General features: G+C 38.8%; 1 protein-coding gene across 8 annotated transcripts in view; it reads right to left on the bottom strand.

Moving 5' to 3' along the window:
- CLIP1 (CAP-Gly domain containing linker protein 1) overlaps nt 1-20,146 on the bottom strand; it is a 137,947-nt gene that overhangs the window by 19,145 nt on the left and 98,656 nt on the right. For all 8 annotated transcript variants that reach the window (XM_058281321.1, XM_058281327.2, XM_058281325.2 and 5 more), the window contains 3 exons: nt 19,456-19,572; nt 17,366-17,472; nt 11,805-11,925 (listed from right to left, as the gene is read on the bottom strand). In XM_058281321.1, the coding sequence (XP_058137304.1) occupies nt 11,805-11,925; nt 17,366-17,472; nt 19,456-19,572 (345 nt within the window). The remainder of the gene's footprint in view (nt 1-11,804; nt 11,926-17,365; nt 17,473-19,455; nt 19,573-20,146) is intronic.

Below are 20,146 nucleotides of genomic sequence, written 5' to 3'. Positions count from 1 at the left end.
TGAACTCTCTCAGGAAATGTTCTGAGGTCCGAAACAGCAACTCTGCCTTGATAGCACAAAACACATTGCCTGTATCTGAGTATTTATCATCTTGAGTCCCACACACAAACATACAGCCTTCTAGTCTTGGAAAAGGAGAACGTACTGGAAAAAATAGGAAGAGGAAGATTCAATAACATTTTGTTTTGTTTTATTTAGCCTTAAAATCCCACAACCCTTGTTTATTGTAAAGGTGAACCCTGCTCCTTGTATTGGGCTTATTTCTGGTAGGAGTGCCAGCACTAGGGTCTTGAACTTCTTGGATTTGCGGGAATGGGAATCAGCTACCAGAAGGTCCGGTCATACTGGATGAGGATGTCTTTGATTTCCTTCTTGGACACCTCATCCATGTACTTCTGGTAATAGGTCACCAGGACTTTGGAGATGGACTAGCAGATTCCATAAATCTGGGGCACATGACTACCACCCTTCACACAGACATGGATGTCCACACCAGTGAACCACTCCTTGCCCAGAAGCAAAATGGATTCCAGCAGCTTGTACTGCAAAGTGCACGACTCCATCATCTCCAGGGGCTGACCGTTCACCCATCTGCAGTGTACCACAACAGTAGCCGTCTTCTTGCAACCAAAGACCTGCAAAGACTGCAACAGGCCCTTGGGCAGCATGCTTGTGGGCATAGACATGAGCTCCTCACTGTGTGGTGCATACCCAAAAAAAGGAGGATTCAGTAATTTTTGTTGCAAAGCTCTTTCACAGAAGAAGGAAGCAATGTGAGATGGAAAAGGTGATGTGCTGCCCAGCTGCCGGGAGTGCAGCTGGCAGAAAGCCCTCAGCTGCCAGCCCCTCCAGGGATGGCCTCAGCTATAGTCACACCCCCTTCCCAGGATGGACCACATCCAATGACCGGTCAATGTGGGATTACCAAAGATTGGTCATCTCAGTCCAATTTGGAACAAATCTGAGGGCTACTCTAGCTCCAGAGCTCCTTATGGGTTTGGTTATGATTGTTACTGGGACTGTATTGCTGTTCAAGTTGTTCCCTCTGCCCAATCCTGCTTCCTTCCCCTCCTTTCCACAGGTGCTGTGTGAAGGGCACATGCTAATAAACATCATGCACACTAAATACTCAGCCTGCTTCCCAGGGAACTCAGTCTGCAACAATATGCATCCAGTTACCAACATAAGTTCTTATAAGATAGCATGCCTTGGAGACCAATTTTCTTTTATATGAATATATATAAGATTGATACATAGATACATTTACATCTTCAAATACATATACACACAGGTATCCTTGTCCTTTATCAAAGGATGCTGCTGATGGTGTGGCCATAGGGTGGAGGGACTGTGACTAAGACCAATAAAAATGAAGTAGTTCTTTACACATCACATACAAGTGTCACTTCATTCCTTAATTTTTACCCCCGGATGCAGCTACTCTTACCATAAAACTACGAGTATCTTTAGTGCTGCTAAAGTGCATCCTCTGGGAATTGGATGTGGCTCAAGTGATTGGACTCCTGACTATCTTATGGGATGTCCAGAGTTCAATTCCCAGGGCCTCCTGGCGAAGGCAAGCTGGACCCTTGTGGCAAGCAGGCCTGAGCAAAGAACTGGCCCATGTGGAGTGCTGGCCCATGCAGGAATGCTGGCCTGTGTGGAGAGGTGGCCCATGCAGGAGTGCCGGCCTGAACAGAGAGCTGGCGCAGCAAGATGATGTAACAAAGAGAGACACAGGGGAGAGACAAGAAGTGACACAGCAGACCAGAGAACAGAGGTGGCGCTAAAGTTTGAGCATCTCTCTCCCACTCCAGAAGGTCCCAGGATTGGTTCCTGGTGCCACCTAAAGAGAAGACAAGCAGACACAGAAGAACACACAGCAAATGGACACAGAGAGCAGATGAGGGGCGGTGGGTGGGGGGATAAAGAAATAAATCTTTAAAAATAAATAAATAAAGGGCATCCTCTGCCCACCTGCATATATTCTCAATTATCTAGAGACAAAATGGAAGAGACCCACACCTCCTGGACTAGACACTCTGGGAGTCACTTACAGACTGGATGGCACAGAGCTAGGAAATGGCTTTCTACGAAACTCCTCAAAAGCCAGAGATTAAGAGGACTCTGGAGGAGTCTTCTTGAGAAGCCTCAACAAAGAACTGTAGGATATAAACTGGTCTTCAGGAATTGGACATGTTCCTGGCCCATTTCCTAAATGTAATGCTTAAAAATGTTTGACTGGAGTGAAAGGATTCCCCACAGAATCCAAACAAATCAGAACTGTGGTTTCAGCAACTCCAAAATTGTAGATACAATTATTAATTTGAATGGTCACTTTATTATTTTATTTTTGTTTAAATGATAATCTTTAAAAAAGAATCTGAAAGCCAAAAAGAAAAAGAAAAAAGAAAAAAAAGAAAACGTTTTCCCTAAACCTATCACTCAGAAATAACCATAATTACTAGCCAAATGTTACCTGAATTTAATGGGAGAAAAATTTTGAAATAAACAAAAGAAATTGATTGCACAAAATATTCTTACTACAAGACACATTAGATTCTAAGAGACTTCACATTAGGTTTACAACATACATTTATTTTATATATGCTCTTTTAATGTGATACATATATTTAAAAATAAAAGTTTTAAGTAAAACCTTTAAAAAACTTGAGGCTATCACCTCAAACTTTGTTAATAATATTCTCTGTATATTTTTTCTTTTTTATCTTGCAAAGGTTTTAAGCTTATATTCAACAAATGATAAAATCAACATCATAAATGCGGCAAAGCAACATCACATGCCTCCTGCTGGGCACACCTCACTAACAAAAAATGGATAACCTGAATATTATCATGAGGAAACATGAGACAAACCCAAAATGAGGGACATTCTACAACATATCTGGCCTGTTCTCTTAAAAATTGTTAATGTTGTAATAACAGAGAAAAGCAACGAGCGTTCCACGTTAAGGAAGACTAAAGAGACATAACTCAATAGAACGCATAGTCCTGAATTGAACCTTGAATTGGGGACAAAAAAAAATGCTATGAAGAGCACTAATGGGACACATGACAAAACTGGAATATGGACTGTACATTAGATGATAATATATCAAGGCTAACCTTTCTGAATTTGATATCTGCACTATGGTTACATAAAAGCAATCCCTTAGAGTATGTTTCTTTTTACTCTACTTACAGTTTTTCAGAAAGTTTGAAATTATTTCCAAACAAAAGTTTAAAAATAATTATATTCTGTATATATAATTTCCAGTTATTATTGGACTTGTTCTCTATTTGGATTTAATGCTTAAAACAGTCACAATTTCTCCTTGCTTACTTAGATTTTATCATGAAGTAGCTATTTTCCAGAAGGATTTATAAATGCTACAGTTTTTTAAGTTCTTTCAAGTTTAAAAATATTTGCCTGTCTTCCAGCCTGGATGCAGTGCTCCTGGTCTTTCTGTCCTTGGAACTTTGGAGAGTTTTCTGGCATTGAATGTGGTTGTGGTGGGCTTATTTTTTTTTACCTATTTATTAAGGGCTTTGCTTTTTCTGCCTGGGCAGCTAAAGAACTGTTTCTACATTACTGTATTTCAGTCATAACTAGGGTGTTTTTTGGTGTTCATTGTTCTGGACCACTGGGTTCCCTTACCAGGGTTCCATGCAACCCAGTGCACCTTTTCAAACTGCAGGTTCAATTCTTCCTTCACGTGGGAAAATGTCCTTATTATCATTCCTAATACTTTTTTCTTTTCCATTTTTTGAGTTTTCTACTTCAGGGATGCTAATTATACACATTTAGATTATTTTGTTTTCCATATTTCTTACCTTACTTCTAATTTAGGGGTTCTTAACCTTTTTTGTCCCACAGACCCCTTTGCCAGTCAGGTGAAAATCATGTACCTCTTACTAAGTCTACACTATACTGTGTATTATTCAGTAAATATATCACACCCATAACATATGTATTATTTAATAAATCTATCACACATCCCCACAAGAATAATATATTTTTTTAAATATTTCAATTCAAGCACACAGATCCCTGGTTAAGAACCCCTGCTCTAATTGCTTTTATATATTTTATTGTTTTCCTCTGTATTTACTTTGACTAGATCAAGGCCTGCCTTTCATTTTTAGAAATGTTCTTTAGGTTTCTTTCTGTTTCTGCTTTATTTGGTAGTTCTCATTTAGTATGGTTTTGGTCTTCAATTTGCTCCCTTAGTCCTTCAATCTCTCTTTTCAACTTTTGATAGTTTTGTCATCTCATCTATGAGCAGCTGTTTTATTCAAATAACTTACATTTTTATAGAACACAAAGCACTTTTTTTCCACCCATCTGGCTGCATCATTGTCTTTTGGTGCACCTCACCAGCCCCTGGGGGCCTGCGCCTCACCATGCAGGTCTGGGACACCTTTTTTCTTTTTTTCACCAGGAGGTCTCAGGAAACGAGCCAGTCCTCCATATGCTTGAGCCACAGCTGCTTCCCACTCTTTTCCTTTTGAGTAATATTTTCTCACAGCCAGAGTTCCTCACCTTTGGATTCCTATGTTCCGTTATTTCTTCCTGTTGTTTCTTTTCATTACAATATGTTTTCAAATGTTCGTCTTACGATGGGCTGCTTTAGTTAGACCTATTTGCTCATACACAATGAGTACATTTTTCTTGATACTCTTCCTATCTTATTTGAGACCTTCTAACAACGACATCTCCAAGCTACATTTAAAAAGTTAAGCATTATATATATATATTTTTTAAAGATTTTTTATTTATTCCCACCACCCTCCCTTGCTGCCTGCACTCGCTGTCTGCGTCTATTCACTATGCCTTCTTCTGTGTCTGCTTGTCTTCTCTTTAGGAGGCACTGGGAACTGATCCTGGAACCTCCAATATGGGAGAGAGGCACTCAATCGCTTGAGCCATTTCAGCTCCCTGGTTTGTTGTGTCTCACATTGTCTTTCCTCTGTGTCTCTTTTTTGCTGCATCATCTTGTTGTGTCAGCTCATGGTGTAGGACAGCTCTCAGCTCTGTGGTATGGACCAGCTCACCTTCACCAGGAAGCCCCAGGAACCAAATCCAGGACTGCCTATATGGTAGATGGGAGCCCAATCACTTGAGTCACATCTGCTTCCCTTAAACCTTATAGTTTATAAATTTTCTGTAGCTAGACAACCCTGGGGAGAGGGAAAAGGAAGGGAAAAGTTCTGCTGGGGCTAAGTACAGCATCCCTTTAGAGGCATCTTTTCTGAGGTTTTCCTTTTTTTTTTTTTTTAAAGATTTATCTATTTATTTCTCCCCACCCCACCTCCTATTGTCTGCTCTCTGTGTCCATTCTCTGTGTGTTCCTTCTGTGTCTGCTTGTATTCTCATTAGGCGGCTCCGGGAACCAATCCTGGGACCTTCCAGAGTGGTAGAGAGGAGATAATTCTCTTGCACCAGTTCAGCTCCCTGTTCTGCTATGTCTTATCTCTCCTTTGTGTCTTTTGTTGCGTCATCTTGCTACACCAGCTCTCTGTGTCGGTCGGCACTCCTGCACAGGGTGGCACTACTGCATGGGCCGGCACTCCACGAGGGCCAACTTGCTTTCATCAGGAGGCCTGGGCATCGAACCCTAGTCCTCCTATATGGTAAAAAGGAGCCCAACTGCTTGAGACACATTCCTTTCCTTGAGGTTTTTCTTTTTAATACTCTTTATCTCATTCACTCCATTATAACAGAGGCAATTCTATTCCCACAGGAGAATGTCTTCAAGGCTTCATTCAGCTTTAGGGCAGATTTTACAGGTTGCTCTTTCAACATTTACACTCAGCTCCTCCTCTGTTGCCTTCCCTTCACAAAGAGGAGATGTCAGCCTGGAGGTGATGATATGAAACCATTAAAAAGATCTGAATTTTCTCCCAAATAAAAAGACAAAACTGCATGAGGAGAAGCCCTCTGTCTTTCCCTTCTTTGTCTTTCCTCAAACCTTGCCTCCTGGAAAGGTTTGCAAAGCCAAGAGGTACAACAGCTATCTGGTGAGCATAAGGACAAAAAGGACATACTCAGGATAACAGCAGAGCAGAAAGAAAGAGCCAGGTTCCTTGGGGCCATTCTTGAGTACCTACCCTGGACTGCCTAGCTCTGGACTTACTGAGAAAAATCCATCCCACCCCACCCTCAGCCGCCCATTTACTTAAGCCAGTCTTTGTTGGCTAGGCTAGCTACCCCAAATGACAACTGGTAGTTTTTCCTGCTTCTGGTAAAATACTGAGGTAGTACAGAGCATCTAGTCTTGAAATTTTTTCTTCAACTTTTTTCTCTAGCATGCCTACTCACTCACCCCTTCAGTCTTATTTCTGCCAGGGGTAGGGGGAGTTATAGTGAAAATTCTCAGGAGTTTCTTACTCATCTTCCTTTCTCTTACCCCTGGGAACACAGTGTCAGAGTCAAGCCACAATTTTGTTTCTTTTCTTGGTTGCCAATTTAAAACTTTATAGCATTAAGTTGATTAGCTTTGCTGGCTGCTGCTGGTGACATTTCTTAATAGCTAAAAAAAACCTGTGCTGATGGAGGAATAGAGTATGGATTAGAGTGGACATACTGATATTTTACTATGGAACGATTGTGACTAGTAATGGAAGAAACTGTAGCACTGTTGTGGATAAAGTGGCCACAGTAGCTGCTGAGGGTAGGGAGAGGGAAGAAGAGAGATATGTGGGGGCATTTTCAGGACTTGGAGTTGTCCTGGGTGGGAATGCAAGGACAGATGCTGGACATTGTATGTTTTGCCCTGGCCCACTGGCTGGCCTGGGGGAGAGTGTAAAGTACAATGTAAAACAATATCCATGTGGTGCAGCAGGGCTCCAAAATGTATTCACCAAATGCAATGAATGTCCCATGATGATGAAAGAAGTTGTTGATGTAGGAGGAGTGGGGTGAAGCGGTTGGAGGGTATATGGGGATCTCTTATATTTTTTGAATGTAACATTTAAAAAAAAAATTAAAGAGAGAAAAAATAAATTAAAAAAAACAAACAAAAAACCTGTGCTCTTTTCATTAGGTATTGAGGGAGACAGATTCTGTGATCCAGCTTCACTCAGTCCTGTTTACCTAGAAGTCCCTGGGCCCAGATTTAAATTCTGTGAGCTGATCACCATTTTCCCCAAATAAAACTTAACAAGATAAAAATAACTTTCCCTTTGTAAGCAATCATGTCTGAGAATTCAGACATACTTAAAAGGCAGGCAATTATTCACAGGTGAATTTAGATGATAACACCAGTTTTTGTATGCTGCATCTACTGTAACCTCTGTCAGGAAATACTGTTGATGAAATACAGTTATTGAGTCACCGAATCCCTGGCTGGGTTCTACAAGTAAACAGTAACTTGTGCAAATAACAAGGGGGAAAGTCAGTGTGGTTCCCAAAGTGATAGTTGATTAGATTTGCAATCCATACAAGGGACATGTGAGGTTTAGGAATGATAAATCAGACATTTCAAAAATGACTGCCTAATGTTACTACTTCTAAAGAAGAATTCATTATTTTTAGTATTCCCTGTGCAAAGAAAATGTTATGTGCAATTTCCATTAATCCTGAAACCACATGATACTGCCTGAATTCACATTGTATTACTTCTACCACCCACACACAGCAAATGTCCCACTAATGTGATGATGAGGCTCTGGTGATCACAACTCTCTGCAACAAAGCTATGAAACTGGAAGTAAGTGGAATTGTGAAAACAGAAATAGCCACAAAGTCTCCTCATCTTTTTCTGTAAAAAGGATCTGAGGCCCTTGTTAAAAATAAGATATTCATTTAACATCCATGTATTCATTCATAAAACCTACATATCATGCTGATTTCTATTTATAAGGAGTGACCTCATAGTTGATACAGGTAAGGAAGCAAAGCACAAATATAGACCTGTAGAGAATGCTACATGAACATAGCAGCTTACTCTGCTTGAGATGAGAGGCGATGACATTTAGGATGGACCTCTAACAATAAGGAAAAGTTCACCAAATGGGGAAGGAAAGGGGACAATATGTACCAGACATGGGAATGACAAGTAATTAGGCATGACAACTGAATAACCACATGCAAAAGAATGAAGCTGGATCTCTACTTTACTTCCTATATAAAAATTTACTCAAAATGGATCATACAGCTAAATATAAAAGCTAAAGAAAGCACTGGAGTAAATCTTTCTTAACATGGGTTAAGTAAATAGAAACACAGAGATTGTCTTCTTAGAAGTGGCACCCAAAACATATATTTTGTTTTGTGTTTTCTTTCACTCAGTCTGTTTTCCAGGTTCAGCCATGTTGTAGCAAGTATCAGTACGTCTTTCCTTTTGAGTGCTGAATAATATTTCATTGTATGACATGCCACATTTTGTTTATCCATTCATCACTTGATGGACAATTGGGTCTACCTGTATGTCAGTACTATACTGTTTTGATTGCTGGAGCTTTGTAGTATGTTTTAACACATCACCTTTTTTAGGTAATAAAAAGGGAGAATATTCTATAAAATCACTGTTGGGAGGGAAAAAGGAATTCTTTTATTTCCACAAGTAACCTCATTTCCAAGCCTTAAGAGCTTGCTTAAGAAATCCTGACAGGGAAACGGACTTTGGCCCAGTGGTTAGGGCGTCCGTCTACCATATGGGAGGTCCGCGGTTCAAGCCCCGGGCCTCCTTGACCCGTGTGGAGCTGGCCATGCGCAGCGCTGATGCGCGCAAGGAGTGCCGTGCCACGCAGGGGTGTCCCCCGCGTGGGGGAGCCCCACGCGCAAGGAGTGCGCCCGTGAGGAAAGCCGCCCAGCGTGAAAAGAAAGAGCAGCCTGCCCAGGAATGGCGCCGCCCACACCTCCCGTGCCGCTGACGACAACAGAAGCGGACAAAGAAACAAGACGCAGCAAATAGACACCAAGAACAGACAACCAGGGGAGGGGGGGAAATTAAATAAATAAATCTTTAAAAAAAAAAAAAAAAAAGAAATCCTGACAAAGATTTATTTAGGGAAGGTAAAAAATTACAAACACGAAGTAAAATAGCCTTCATCATGATATGAGTTTCTTGAAGTACAAATTCTTAGCCAATACTCACAATGAACTCCTTCAGATGCAGAACAGATTCTGGGATGCCTTTGCTTTTCTAAGCAAAATAAATATTTGAGACCAAAAAAACACAAAACAAAAAACACCAGTAGAACTGAGAGTGCATTTTTATAGCACTGCTTGACCCCACTCCATTCCTAACTCACAGGTATTTTTTCATCTTAACAACAATACTACAAAGTAGAAATAAGTTTTATTCTCAGTATAGTAGCAAGGAAAGTAGGCTTCAAAATTAGACAGACATAAATTCCAATCTCAGCTCCTCCAATATCTAGCTGTGTGTCCTTAGCAAGTTTCTTCATTTTGAGCCTCAGTTTCTTCATCTACAAAATGATAATCTTATACTCTCAGGGTTATATTGTGACAGTTCAATGAAACAAGGGTGAAACAATCTATGAATTATGGGGTTACCAAATAAAGGAATAAGGCTAGACTTAGATCCCAGACCAGTATTTATCTATTCCTTGTCAATCTAGTCTCTGCTATCTTAACTTTAGAATGAAACACTAAATATTTCTATAGTACTATAATCAAATTGATTTCTTTAAAAAAAGGGTGGGGGTTCTGGCTAACACTATGGCTTTGCCGTATATACCTGAACAGAACTGATCAACAGTTTGGATCAACTTTAGAAAGTAACAACTGAAAAGTGAAAATTGGCTATTTTGTAGAAGTAAAAAGAACTCTAGAGTCTTAAGAAATTATAGAATAATAGTGGTAGAGCCCAATGGATTATTCCAGTTCTTTTCTGAAGTTGTTTCTAAATTATTTTAAATAGGTGATTCTCTCCACTCTTGAAATATATCAAGGGATGAATTATCTATAATCTCTCAGTCATCTATTTCATTTTTAACAATCTCTCTCATCAAAGCCGATCATGAAAACTGCAAAGGGCATAACAATCCATTCCATTGTTTAGAAGGAAATCACTTTCTTAACGATTCCAGGTAGGCATTATTTTCCAACACATTTTAAAGTCACTGATTTTCAAATTTAGTCCTAAAACCTTTTACAAAAGGAAGTTAATTCAAATCTTAAATATGCAAAAGAGAGCAGAGCTGCTAAGGATGGCAGTTTCTCTGCGTAATCAACCATGGTCCTTCCTTCTGATCTTCTCCAGTTCTAAGTGACAGAAACAAGAACTGTTAGCATCCGCTCAGCAAAGGTCACCATATAAAATGAGCGGACAATCTGTTTCTATTTATGGAATCCAGAATTGGTCTGAGGGTTCCCACTTTGATGTTCAGTGAAATGAGATGAGATGAGGTGGCAATAGACTCAGACCTCAGCCAAGAACCTTTGCTTGGAAATCCTTATAGATACACTGATGTTAGAGCTACATCATGTTTTAGATGTTGTACTCTGTGCCAAGAAAAAAAGAACCTAGGCTAGTCAAGGGGCTTCTATCCTTCATGAACTCCAATTTCTCACATACGTATCAAAGGAGAGTGCAGAGACCCTAATTAAGTCAACACACTGATTATTTTCCTGACCAACCTCAGAACAGGACAAATACCTCTTGACATTTACTAGCTGAACCACGTTGAGCAAAGTGCTATCTTTCCTGAGGTTCGGCTTCCTCTTTTACAAAATAGGATAATAATAGTGCCATCTCAGAATTACTGTAAGGATTAAATAAGAAGAGAAAAGATAGTTCTCAATTACTTGTGCTTGTCACATAGTAAAAGTCAATAAATGTTAGCTACTATCACCAATAGCAGCAGCAGCATCTTGGAATCTGGAAAGAATGTGGCATTTCTTTCACAAAATAAGAAAATTATGGAAAGCTATAATGAAGATTTTAAAGTCTGAAATCAACCCTCAAAAAAAGTGCTTTCATTGCAAACTACACCATGTCAATGGGTATTAGATGCAATTACCCAAACTACTCCTCTACCCCAAGGGAGAGAATTAATGTTTACAAAGTATAACGGGGAAATTTTTTTTCACTTGGAATACAAAGCAAGAATTAATGACTACGCAGCAAAATTCCCTTAATATATTTAATTTTCAGCTGTTGCTCTGAGATAGATGTAACTAAAAATCTAGCACTTTGATTTAGCTGGTAGAAAAGAATAGAAGAATAAACAACAGAATACAGCTTTCTTTAAAATCAAGTTTTACTTTGTTGTTTCATAAATTTGTATCAAAACCTTTGTAATTTAAACCCAGAAGCTAATGGGTTGTTGCTTGCTTTGAGTCCATTCCAGTTGTAACACACATTCCATCTATCAATGCAACCTGTTTTTAATTTTTTTCATTATAAAGAAAAGCAGAATTCTACTTAAAAACAGCACCCAATCCTCCCACAAAATCCATATTTTTAGAATCAATTTCCTTGAAACCAATTTTAATGAAAAAGAAAGAAAAATGTAGAGAAAAATAATTTTGAAATGCAAACAATAGTGGGGAGAAGATATTGTCCCTTTCCATTTAAATGCATTGCTAAGGTAGTCTAATGAAAACCTTATTTTCTAATTACTTGCAGGTTCCCAGTGTTTTTCATTTTAAAGGACCTTTCAATTCACTCCTACCCTAAGTCCTATAGCAGAACTTTTGAAAACAAGGAGACACATAGTCCACATAACTTGAAATCCCATTTGGAATGACTAAACCTCATTAAGCACATCTCTGCAAACAGCAGCAGACATCGGCATGACAGAGCTAGAACGTCTACCAAAGGCCCACTGACCTTTTGATGACTTGTGACTTCGTCCCTGCTTCTCCCCAGCTCCTCAGCAAGTTTAACGTTCTCTTCCTGCAATGCTGAAAGCTGCTGGGACTTCTGAGCTGCTGCCTGCTTTAGGGTTTCTCTGAAAGGACAGTGAGTGCAGGGTTACCATAGAAACAAGACAGGCAAGGAAACTGTGGGAGACAACCAGCTTCATAGCACCGAGGAAAATATATCTGGGTCACGTGCCTGATAGGATCTATAATAACAGGAGACTGAGCATTATCTACATGCAGGAGGGGCTAAACGGATCTAACCTCTCAAAAGGAGGGCTGCTGCCCACAATTATTACATTCTTTAAATATCTAATAATCATTCCACCCACGCTCCCACACATACATTTACCCCATTTCTAAACACTTCCCATACAAAAAGGAATTTCACTATAAAATAAGTGACACATGAAATGGTCAGTGTAGCTTTCTTGTCTTTAGGAATATTTCCATTAGATATTATCTTAAAACCTGCCATGTTGATAAAGTAACTTCATTTGCTGCCAAGGCACTCTGTTCTAACCACATAGATCTGTAATCTGTTTTTCCTGGCAAAAATAAAAATCAAACGTTTCCATTTGCCAGTATCTGTCAGAGTCGAGTGCTGATATGAATCTGAGCATATTTTTAGACAACTAAGGTGAAATGCCCAAAGGAAATGGCAGTTTTCTAATTACATAAGTATTTTATTTTTATTGTATTTTCCCCCAATGGTAATCTGTAATGAAAAGAAGCAAATGAAAATATAATACAGCCCGCTAATTTAGGTAACGAATATTAGCATATAAAATATGCAAAAGCTAGGTAGGTATATTTATTCGACATCTTCCACTGTTAAAATTGGTCCAAAATGCACATCCTAAACTGTTACTTTTTACATGTGGATATTAAAAATATTTTATTTGATCACTGGGTTTTAGTTTTATGCTACAGGAGATTTTGAAGCAATAGGGAATTTTAAGTAAGTCTGTGCTGGTTAAACTCCATTTAGCCAGCTGTCATACATGGCTGAATTCTGAATCAAGTCTTCTGGGTATGAATCCATCTGCTGATGCATGAACACATCTATTTTTAACTTCGATTGTCTAATGGGTGGCAGCATTTGGCTTTTCCAGTTTTCCTCATTTTTTAAGTCTCCATCTACCTATAATATGTATAGTGGGTTGACCTCATTAAGATTTTTTAAAAACTTTCTTTTAAAATTATTTAATAATTAAAATATAAACAATTAAAAAAGAAAAAAACACAAATTTAAAAAATGATCATTAAGAGTTAGAGGAACAAAGCTACATGAAAATTCTCTTAGCACAATAAATTAGACTTTTTACAGAGGTATTCATTTAGCAAGGGCAGAAAAAGTAGAAGAAATTTTAGCCTCAGATAATTACTCATCCAAAAGGCTTGATTTTAATTATAGATATATATATTTACATGCACATACACTCACACACACATATCACAACTAAAGTTCATCTTCTGCATCTTCTGGCCAAAGTCTATCAATTCTTGACAGATCAGAAGATTTTTACGAGAGATGAAGTCTCTGTTCTCAGTCAAACGTTTCATTCCCCGGGTGATCACTGCCCTCATTAGAGGCTATTTGGTCTCAACACTTGTATGGCCTGACAAAGTGGTAAGTTTGCACTCCTGTTCTTCTCTATTAAAGGTTTTCATCATTTACAGCTTTTAAAATCCTGGGTTTATATTAACGGCCCACAGTAAGGAAAATTAACACAAGGAGACAAAGAAACTACCTTGTTCAAAAGTAGAAAAGTGGCCAAAACATCCTTGCGTATTGGCCTATATAAACAGCATTTGTTTAATATTTTAAATTTATAAACAACATTAAAAAATGGTGCAAAGATATATTTTTGTTTCCTTTATTCACATGTATGAGTACAGTGTAGATTCACAGAAATAGAATGAGTCAAATGTCATGAACATTTATAATTATGATAAATGTTGCCAAATTATATTCGAAAAATTATTTCTACTTCCACTCACAGCCTGCGAGTGTTCTTTTCCTCATTACCTTCACCATAGTAGTGATGTGATTTAAAATATGAATATTTTTAAAAAGTTTCCCAAGTAACTATTGAGAAAAAAAATTTACAAAATGCTTTTCATGTATATTGTTTCATTTAATCTTCATTACAGCCCAGGGAGGCTAAGGCTAATGTTGTTATTTACACTTAAAGATGAGAAAAATGAAGTTCAGGAAAGTGAAAAGATTTACCCCAAATCATAGAGCCAGTACATAGTAGGACCAAGCTAGAGTTACCTAGCAGAAGGATTTCAGTCATGATTCAATAAAAGAACACTTTTCAGTTTTTCTTCAGTGGGTAGTAGATACATATATCTAGAGGAAAAGGCGTTCTAATAGTCCAACTTCAGGGAATACTCTAAGGCCTAACTTTAATACCTACAAAAAATGTTTCAAATAAATTTTTAAATTACTTCTCTTTCTACATAACAAAGTATCTTGGAACAAAAAAGAATTGTTGGGAAGCAAACTTGGCCCAATGGATAAGGTGTCCACCTACCACGTGAGGTCTGCAGTTCAAAACCCAGGCCTCCTTGACCTGTGTGGAGCTGGCCCATGGGCAGTGTCGATGCACGCAAGGGATGCCCTGCCACGCAGGGGTGTCCCCCGCATAGGGGAGCCCCACGCACAAGGAGTGTGCCCTGTAAGGAGAGCTGCCCAGCACGAAAAAAGTGCAGCCTGCCCAAGAATGGCACTGCACACACGGAGAGCTGACACAGCAAGATGATGCAACAAAAAGAGACACAGATTCCCAGTGCCACTGATAAGGATAGAAAGCGGTCACAGAAGAACATGAAACGAATGGACACAGAGAGCAGACAATGGCCGGGGGTGGGGGGGGGTAGGCAAGGGGAGAAAAATAAATAAAAAACAAATCTTAAAAAAAAAAAAGATTCTGTCATAGTTGAAAACTGAGAGGCAAAATAAACATTGTAACTATATATAGATTTCCAAATATTCTACTTGTCAATTCATTATCCTAAATCTATTAATTATCCTGCTAAATAGAGTCTAGATTTATTACTGTGCCAGGTGAGTAAAGACAAAAATCAGATTGCTTATATCCTTTCAGTAAGATCCAAAATTATGTCCCCAAAAGAAACTATTTTATCTTCTCTCTCCAAATGAAAATAGTAGCTGGTTAACAAAAAATCAGGAGTTTTCCTAGAACAAGTATAGTAAGGAACAGAGAAAAAGAAGCATTTAGTTACACAAGTTGGGGTTCCTGTGCCGGAGGCAATATGCTAAAAGAGATGGTTCTTAGTAGAACTCCTAGGTCTGCAATGACATCACTTTTCCTCCAGGAACCACAGCCCTGTCAGGTGAAACTAAAAATGCTCTGAGAACATGAAGAACCACCCACATGCTAAACCATAGACAAATCAAACAGGTATCCATTCTCCAGCACTGAAGACTGAAGAACAGCAGAATGGCTACTTCTTGGGGAGAAGTCTTATCCCCATTACACAGCTGGTCCTTGAAATTTGACCCAAACCTAGGGCAGAGAACGATGAGGCACTGGGGTCTGCGCTCCCCTTCCTCTCACCCTCCCCACACCTCCCTCCACCAGCTTGTGATATGTTACCCATGCGCCTCCCATCATCCTCTTGCTGCCGAGAGGCCTGGCTATGATGCACCAAGGGTCTGACAGGAATACATGATTCCCACAGGTCTGAATTAGGCAGAAAAAAGGCAGAATCAAGAGCAGCCCAGGCTCTGTCTGCCCTGTAGTGGCCGTTACTTCTCACCCCAATGACTTCCTTCAGGGAACCAAGGATCTGGGGGGAATAGCACCAAGGACAAAGGCAGGCCAAGGTTAGAGAACCACAGTTGGGGCCAAAATCTTTGGCTCTCAGTCCCCTGCTTCCATAGCTAAGAAGCAAAGATTTCATTTTTCAGTGGAATAATTCAAAGGGGGGACAAAAACAATTTATCTTTTCATAGAGTGGGTGACATGTGAGGATTTAGTGAGGACTTTGAACACTTAAATGCTAGACTGATGTAATGACCATTATCAGAGATTCCTAGGTAGCAGTGCAGGAAAAGAGGAATTTAGTCTAATTCCCCAGAGGCTCTCTTGGCTAGATCCACTGGCCCTGTCCCTCCATTACCTAGTACGGCCCAGAGAGCTCAGAGGTGGGATTATGGCAGCGGGAGGCTGGTAGGGGAGTCTTCTGCTGCTCAGATCCTCCCTCACCAGCTGCCTGTGTGACACAAATGGACTCAAGTCAACTCAGTGCCTCAAATGCTCAGGTTATCTTAATGACTGTGTCACAGAAAACAACTCCCAAACCCTAAAGGAACCCACCCCCTCAGAATATAACTAAATTGGTACTGAAGGTGTTTTTCCATCATGGTGACCCATTATATTATTTGTGGGATTTAGGCATGGTAGGCAAAGACATTTAAGCATCTCCTGAAGGCCATAATCACAAATGTAATTTTATAAATCTGCATAAATGGAATTGTTGGGAACTGTTTAAACATAATCTAGAGAAATATAATTAAAACTAAGACTGAGGAGGGGATCAGTCATCAACATCATGAACTGTGCATCTCCTCAGAGGAGTGGCTCAGCTATCAGATTATTTCTAGGTGTATTTAATGAAGTCTCAGAAGAACTAGACAGGCTACTTTAATCTACTCCTGACAATGTTGGGGATGACTACTTAAGGAGTAGTAGTTTGGAACTGTTTTTGTTTGAATCCCATCTATTTGTTTCATTGGAACTGTAAGTAATATAAGCTCTGAAAGGGCAGGGAATACATATAATGCACCTCTGTATCTTTCCTAGCTGAATTGTGCATAGCCCAAAGAAGATACTCAAGTGCTCATCACGGTAATCGGCTTGAAGTGTATAGTATCACAAAATTGATACAACATAGTTAGAAGAGAAGAACAAAATGAAATCTACACTGTAAGCATCATTTAAAATGCCAGAAAAAAAAACATAAAATGCCAGAAAACAATCTCCAATTATAATGACCACACTCAAATGGCAAGGCCTAAGTGGTGTCATCATCAAAGAGAGGCGAGCAATCAGTCTGCCTGAAATCTGGGAACACAATAATTTGTAAACTTTAATTATAAAGAGTCTTCCAAAGTTCAGGGCATTTAATTTCCAGGCCAGAAGATTTGATTACTCTTGAAATTAAAATTACTAATAATCCCTAAAGTGAAAAGGTGATTTTTTTTTAAGGAAAAACAGAATTTTGTATTTTCATAAAGTTTTACATAGTCACAATCGAATGCCAAATGTCTTAACTCATCCGCCAGCACAAGTGTCATTCTGATCCTTTAATTTAGCTATAGTTCTGACTGACGCAGTTCCCTCTGGGAATGCCACAGGGCTAGAGTGAAGTAGGGGACAGAAGGGTGACTATTACTTTTTATTTTATATACTTTCCAAATATCAGTTAAGTAATTAGCATGGTTTCCATTTTAACACACAAATCTAAAATAAGTGTCAAAAGAGATAAACTTACATTTCTTTCCTGAATTCTTCCATTTTTTTATTCTCTACAGTCAGAAGTTCTTTTGATTTGTTGAGCTCTTCCACATTTTTCAAGTTGTTTTCTTTAAGAGTATCCAGCTTAAAGGCCAAGAGAAAAAAAACTTGATGAAAGTATTTCATTTTCCAATAACATGTAGACAAAGTATTCAAGAAAACGCATATTTAAAAGATATGTGAAACTAACCACTTCCCAAACAAACAAAAAAAGGAGACACCAGGGTAAACAGAGTACAAATGACCAGGTCTATTAGAAACTACAAACTTCCTCCTTACATTTAGTCAGATATTTCCTGTATACCTAGCCAAAATGTCAAATTAAATTGCTACATAAATTAAACCTAAAGTTTTCTTTCAGCTTCTATACAATTCTGAATATCATGGATATTGTTATCCAAGCATGAGTCACCTAAAAAACACCTAAGAAATAAAATGCAAAGGCCTGACATCAGCAAGGGATATTCTTTGTAATGGAAACCCCTTTCCTTCCATATAGCTAAGTAATTTAGGATATGACATTTTTCAATGTCAGTACCAAGAAGAAGAATTATTTGTTTGAATCAAAGTATTTGCAGATGGGAAAAGATTTAGTTATCCATTTAAACTTAACTGGTCAAAAGGAAAAAGCCATGTAGTGAGATTGAAAGGCTCACACTTTTGGCCCCATCAGTGACCCACAGGGGATGCAGACAGCTTAGGGCCTGGCCTACAGAGGAAAAACCAGGCACGTTCCTGGATTAAGTGGGGATGCGAATGACCACAGGCTCCAAGAGGCAGCCAGATTCTGGTTGAAGCCCCAGCCAAGGATGAGGGGTTTGTTCGGGGCCATCCATTACATCGGTGTGTGCTCCTGGTGTAATGCCAGCTTCTGAACCTTGGGTAATTATCTCCTATAACCAGAGATACATTGTCATGTCATTCAGGATGTAGTCAGGTGTGTTACAAAGTATCTTTCTATTTTTAACACCATCACCTTCTTTTTAATGCCAACATTCCAGAATCACAAAACAAGAAAACAAAACATCACAATGGGCCCAAAAACCTGATTCATCCACTCCTCTGTTTGGCTATGACAAAGATAACAAGGGATGTATTATGGAAGAACAAAATTCTCGGATTCCATTCTCAAGGTTCATGATACTCCCTAAAATATTCTCATTTACCTAAGCTTCTAATTTTGATCATCATCAATGATTCTTTACTATTTTTTATGTTTTCAGCTTGTCTTCTCTTAGAATGGTCAGTTTCATAAATATACTCCCCCTTCTGTGTCAAATTTTATATATTTACCATATAATTACCTAAAAATTCATGTTCTTACAAATTTCAATCTTTTGGCATCCCATATAAGTTATTCACTTTGGCCATCCCTTCCCTTGCTTTAAACTCCTTAACATCTTGTCTATCACTTTAAAAAGCATCAGAAGTACTTTAGAACTGTATTTAACTGTTTCAATGAATCTATTTGCTCTGGATGGAGGTAAGAATATTTCAAAGAAAGAAAGGGGTTGCCTGAGTGAGGGAGGGAGGGAGGGAATAAGGGAATCGAAGAAGGGTGGAAAAATGAGAAATGCTACTTCTGGAAAGAATAAAAATATCTTGATGCCACAAATTTATCCTAGCCCCAGAAGTGACTAATTCAAGACGACATAAAAGGGAATTAGTACTGAACTTCAGGCCAAAAAAAGGGCTATGACAAACTGAGAGATGAGGAATGAATGGAATTTAGTGTCTCCATGCTGGAGAGAGAGTTGAGAAAAAAGTTTGTGTGATTTAAGATAAAGGATACAAAAACTTGAGAATGCTATCAGTTACTTCCTCTCATTAGTTCTATACCCAAACAATTATATTAGAAAGCCATGTTAATTGGGTGTTCCCCTCAACTTTTTAAGGTCCATCCTATTAAATACTTTAATATTATCATTGCTTTGGTGTCCATTCATTTCTGCCAGCACATACCAAACCTGTATACAGCCACACCTTAAAAAAAAAATCCTGTGTTAGTGATCAAACATTTCATTGACAAGCTGTTCTCTGTGCAAAAAGTCATTTAAATCTGATTACTTCATTCTGTAGCTTTTCATTTGTTTGCTTGGTATCCTCCAAGGAGGCTAGGGTTTCGGTCTTCTCCTTGGTCATCTGCTCCATTATCTGCATGGCATCTTCTGCTGTCTGGGCAGCCTGAACACAAGAAAGCATGATGAGAAGTGAGAACACCTAACACCACCATGGTCAAGTGACACTCAGCTGTGCTCCCCGTCAGCCTGCCCTTCACTCATGTCTGCATGGTGACACCAACCCAACACAACACATAGACCCAGACAGCCACAGTCTTTACTTTGAAGTTGAATAAGTTTACAAACCCCTTTCATGATTTTCAGACCCGTCTTCCAATGCCAGTTCCAAGTTATATGATAGTCATGTTCATTTCTCTGACTTACATTTGAGAGAAATGTCCACTGAGAGTAAAGTTACATCTTTATATGGCTGAATTTTCTCCTAATCATATTTACGGTCATAAGCATTTCTTGCTATTTCAAATTTGCTATTTCAAATCTGAGGCTTTTGAAATCCCTCAGAATTTAGAATGGGAACTTTCCAAATAAAAATTATTTGGGCAATTATAACATAAGGTCCAAGTGTCTAATGACAAGGATATGATGGAAACATCTATTGGAGAAGCTGTAGGCAATTAATATAAACATGGCTGTGAATAAAAAGAAGAAAATATGTATATGGAAGTAAATCTTTAGCT

The sequence above is a fragment of the Dasypus novemcinctus genome, chromosome 19 (assembly GCF_030445035.2).
Source record: "Dasypus novemcinctus isolate mDasNov1 chromosome 19, mDasNov1.1.hap2, whole genome shotgun sequence".
In the NCBI taxonomy this organism is placed as follows: domain Eukaryota; kingdom Metazoa; phylum Chordata; class Mammalia; order Cingulata; family Dasypodidae; genus Dasypus; species Dasypus novemcinctus.
This window is presented reverse-complemented; position numbering and strand designations above follow the sequence as displayed.